Source organism: Populus euphratica, unplaced genomic scaffold (genome assembly GCF_000495115.2).
Source record: "Populus euphratica unplaced genomic scaffold, PopEup_1.0 scaffold286.1, whole genome shotgun sequence".
Lineage (NCBI taxonomy): Eukaryota > Viridiplantae > Streptophyta > Magnoliopsida > Malpighiales > Salicaceae > Populus > Populus euphratica.
Window position 1 is genome coordinate 96951 of NW_011500165.1, and position 4487 is coordinate 101437.

General features: G+C 36.0%; 1 protein-coding gene across 2 annotated transcripts in view; it reads left to right on the forward strand.

The window, feature by feature from the left end:
- The first annotated feature begins 439 nt into the window (after positions 1-439).
- LOC105111238 (TMV resistance protein N-like) overlaps positions 440-4487 on the forward strand; it is an 8791-nt gene continuing 4743 nt past the window's right edge. Inside the window, exons 1-3 of one of the 2 annotated variants that reach the window (XM_011006550.1) lie at positions 440-1122; positions 1923-3017; positions 3123-3390. In XM_011006550.1, the coding sequence (XP_011004852.1) occupies positions 623-1122; positions 1923-3017; positions 3123-3390 (1863 nt within the window). In that variant the 5' untranslated portion in view covers positions 440-622. Of the gene's footprint in view, positions 1123-1884; positions 3018-3121; positions 3391-4487 lie in introns of those variants that run through there. The other variant, XM_011006551.1, reaches the window with a different exon arrangement.

Genomic DNA, 4487 nt, shown 5'->3' on the forward strand with positions numbered 1-4487 from the left:
ACCGCCAAGACTTTTGCTAGGAAGGTGCCAGGCATGTGTTGGCAAAAATCAATATACACGGACCACTTGATGGTTGGAATAACAAGTCATCTATGTATAAAATCTATAACAATGATCTCAAAACTAATTTGAGGTAGAGGTTTGAGAACGTAAACAAGTTTGCCTCTTCGTGAGTCCCCTTTCCGTCTTGTCTGCATTGAAGGTAATCTTCTTCACAATCTTAGAAGAAAAAATCCAGGACGTCTACCAGTACGAGTTTCTGCTCTAAAGAAACCGGAAAAAAACAGAGAGTGAAGGATCGAGGGTGGCAGAGAGGAAAAAATCAGAGAGGGAGAGGGAGATCTGGAAGTTACACGGTTGCGAAGAGGCTAGAAGAAGAAAGAATTGGGCTTTGGCTAGATATGTCACCTCTCTACTGAAGTCTTCCCACACGATTTGTTTCTGCTACGTGCATTCGTATACAACTAGTAGAACTTTGGTTTCTTAGCAGAATTATGTTCCAGCTTGAGTTTGCCAAATCTCTTGCTCTTAACTTTTTGTTTCATGTTTGAACTCAAGAGAAGGCTAGTTAAGAAGACTAGAAGGAATCTATCAGTATTAATTTATTGCAACTGGGATTCCCATGGCATCATCCAGCATGCAGAAAGCAGCCTCATCTTATTCTCCTCCCCAATGGAAGTATGATGTCTTCCTTAGTTTTAGAGGAAAAGACACACGGAATAACTTTACTAGCCATCTATATTCTAATTTGGTACAAAGAGGCATCGATGTATACATGGATGATAGGGAGCTAGATAGAGGAAAGACCATCGAACCTGCTCTATGGCAGGCCATCGAAGATTCAAGATTTTCAATCGTTGTGTTTTCAAGAGATTACGCGTCTTCACAATGGTGCTTAGATGAGCTTGTCAAGATTGTTCAGTGCATGAAAGAGATGGGGCACACTGTTCTACCAGTTTTTTATGATGTGGATCCATCAGAGGTAGCCGATCAGAAAGGGAATTATAAGAAGGCGTTCATTGAGAATAAGGAAAAGCACCCGGGAAATCTGGACAAGGTAAAATGCTGGGGTGATTGTCTCTCCACAGTGGCCAATCTATCTGGCTGGGATGTACGGAACAGGTAAACTAAGCCCGCTTATCTTCATTTTGGCAGGAGTTATTAGTCTCGCATGTCTTAGTTCGATATCCTTGTAGATTTTATTATTGAGTTTATGTACTTCCTAAAAGACTTAATATCCTTGTGGTGGATGATATTTATTAGTCATTTATCATTTCTTTATTTGATGTAGAATATGTTATCTAATAATATCTTTTTATCCTGTTCTTCGAATGTTTACTAGCAAATTGTTTGTTAAAAAAAGAAAAATATAATATCGAAAAACTAATATTGAAGGGTGACTAATAGTAGGCATGTGATTGAGTTTTCATGGCGAGCTTGACAAATGACAATACACAAAAGAAATGTTATGTCGAATAATCTTTTCGAAAAAGAACTCTTTAACAATTTAAAATCTAAAAGGTTCTTTTATAAAGGCAAATCATTGCAAGATAAATTGATAAATTGACATGGCAATTTAATACGTGATCGAGCTTTTTCTTGGAAAACAATTAGAGGATAATTTAGTGGCCAACAAAAATTGACAGTGATTGGTTTTTTGCCTGTCAAAACCATACTTGGTGGCTTTTGTGTTCTTACGTGCATGCTATTCTATGTACAAGAAGCTAGCTATTATAAGGATCATTCTGTGCATCCACAGAATCCGAGTCCCTTTCCAAATTATTCTTTCCTTTTCCTCCTCCTTCTTGAGGTATTATCGAAGGTTGATTGATTAATTTCTCATTAACAACCATATATTTGAAGTAACAATATTTCATGTTTTCGCGCACTACATGGTTCATGTTTTTACCCCTTTTACGCAGGGACGAGTCACAATCAATTAAAAAGATTGTTGAATATATACAGTGCAAACTGAGCTTCACTTTGCCAACAATTAGCAAAAATCTAGTTGGAATAGATTCTCGTCTGAAGGTATTGAATGAATATATAGACGAACAAACAAATGATACTCTCTTTATAGGGATATGTGGAATGGGTGGCATGGGAAAGACAACTGTTGCAAGAGTCCTGTATGATAGGATTCGTTGGCAATTCGGTGGCAGCTGCTTCTTAGCAAATGTGAGAGAAGTTTTTGCAGAGAAAGATGGACTATGTCGTTTACAGGAACAACTCCTTTCAGAAATCTCAATGGAGCTTCCCACTGCACGGGATTCTTCAAGAAGGATTGATTTGATAAAGCGCAGGCTGCGGCTTAAAAAGGTTCTTCTTATTCTCGATGATGTAGATGATGAAGAACAATTACAGATGTTGGCTGCAGAGCATGGATCGTTTGGTCCAGGGAGCCGGATTATCATAACGAGCAGAAATAAACATGTGCTAGATAGCCATGGTGTTACTAGAATATACGAGGCTGAGAAATTAAATGATAAAGATGCTCTTATCTTATTTAGCTGGAAAGCTTTCAAAAGAGACCAGCCTGCCGAAGATTTATCGGAACTGTCCAAGCAAGTTGTGGGTTATGCTAATGGCCTTCCACTTGCTCTTGAAGTCATAGGTTCGTTCTTGCATAAAAGAGGTCTGCGTGAATGGAAAAGTGCAATTGATAGAATGAATGACATTCCTGACAGGAAGATTATTGATGTGCTTCGCATTAGTTTTGATGGCCTCCATGAATTAGAGAAGAAAATTTTTTTAGATATCGCTTGCTTCCTGAAGGGGATGAAAAAGGATCGTATAACAAGGCTACTCGACAGTTGTGGGTTCCATGCAGATATTGGGATGCAGGCTCTTATTGAGAAATCCCTTATAAGAGTCTCACGAGATGAGATATGGATGCATAATTTATTACAGAAAATGGGTGAAGAAATTGTTCGTTGTGAATCCCCTGAAGAGCCTGGAAGACGCAGTAGATTGTGCACATACAAGGATGTCTGCAACGCACTAAAGGACAGCACAGTGAGTAGCAGCTGATATATACAGAACATTCATTATCCATAAGATTTCATGCTCCATCTCTACTCTGTAATAGCTTCTTACCTATCCTTCCTCTTGGTCGACAGGCAAAAAATAGAAAGCATTTTCTTGGACTTGCCCAAAGCAAAAGAGGCAACATGGAACATGACAGCCTTCTCAAAAATGACCAAACTAAGATTGCTCAAAATTCACAACGTGGATCTTTCTGAAGGACCTGAGTATCTCTCAAACGAGTTACGATTCCTTGAATGGCATGCTTACCCTTCAAAGTCATTGCCAGCTTGTTTCCGTCCGGATGAGCTTGTTGAACTCCACATGTCTTGCAGCAGCATTGAGCAATTATGGTGCGGATGTAAGGTAAGACCCACTAGCTCTTTTTTTGTTTGTATCTTTTCATAAGCCATCATAAACCACGGAAGGCATCAAACGGTATGGTGAAACAAGAGATAACATGAAGCTACAGTATAGTTACGTACAGCAGTAAAGAAATAGGACAAGGATACCAATTCATGACAAATTGTGATTGGATTCCCTACACTCTCGGCTCTCATGTAAGATTTCAATTTAGAGAGAAGAAAAAAAACATACAATAGACAAGTGCAAATAAAGATGAGATTAAGATAGATGAGTAGTTTTTTAAAGTATTTTTAATTTATAAATATATTAAAATAATATTTTTTATTTTCTAAAATTTACTTGTAATATAAAGACATGAAAACCATCTAATATTACTAGAAAAAATTAATACTTGTAATATAAAGACATGAAAACCATCTAATATTACTAGAAAAAATTAATTTGAAGTAAAACAAAAATCTTATTATGTTGTAAAAGAAAGAAATAAAATTAATCTTATTATGTTGTAAAAGAAAGAAATAAAAAGTATAATATAGAGTCAGTCAAACATGAGATTTAAATTACAACAAAAAGAAGAAAAAAAAAACATCGAAACTTGAGATTACCTATTAATGGCTGCTTGCTTGTCAATTGAATATCGTAACTGTTAGATACATGTTGTCGGAATGAGGTATACATGATAATGGACGGCAAAATTTTCGAGATTTCCCTCTCCTTTTCTTTTATAACAAGATATACTAGAGAGGGAAGGGTGAGAATATTACCTATCCTATAGCACCAAACTCATTTAATCATTGATTACAACAATGAATTTACTATTTTGCCCCTTCAAGAAATAGCATTTAGGCTTGACGGTGAGGGTAAGATGGTTTTTTAGTTTTTTATGAATACTGAGACTACTGAAATGCTCTAGAAAGCAAAATATATATGCATTGTTTAAGGGTAATTTTGGTTTTTAAATGGAGGGTTATTTTCATTGTTTTTTTTTCAAAGGCATTATAATTTTTAACCAAAATTATATAATATTAAATTTTAAAAAATTATTAGAATGTGCATTACATATATTAATACTTATGAGACACTTATGTATTTTAGAC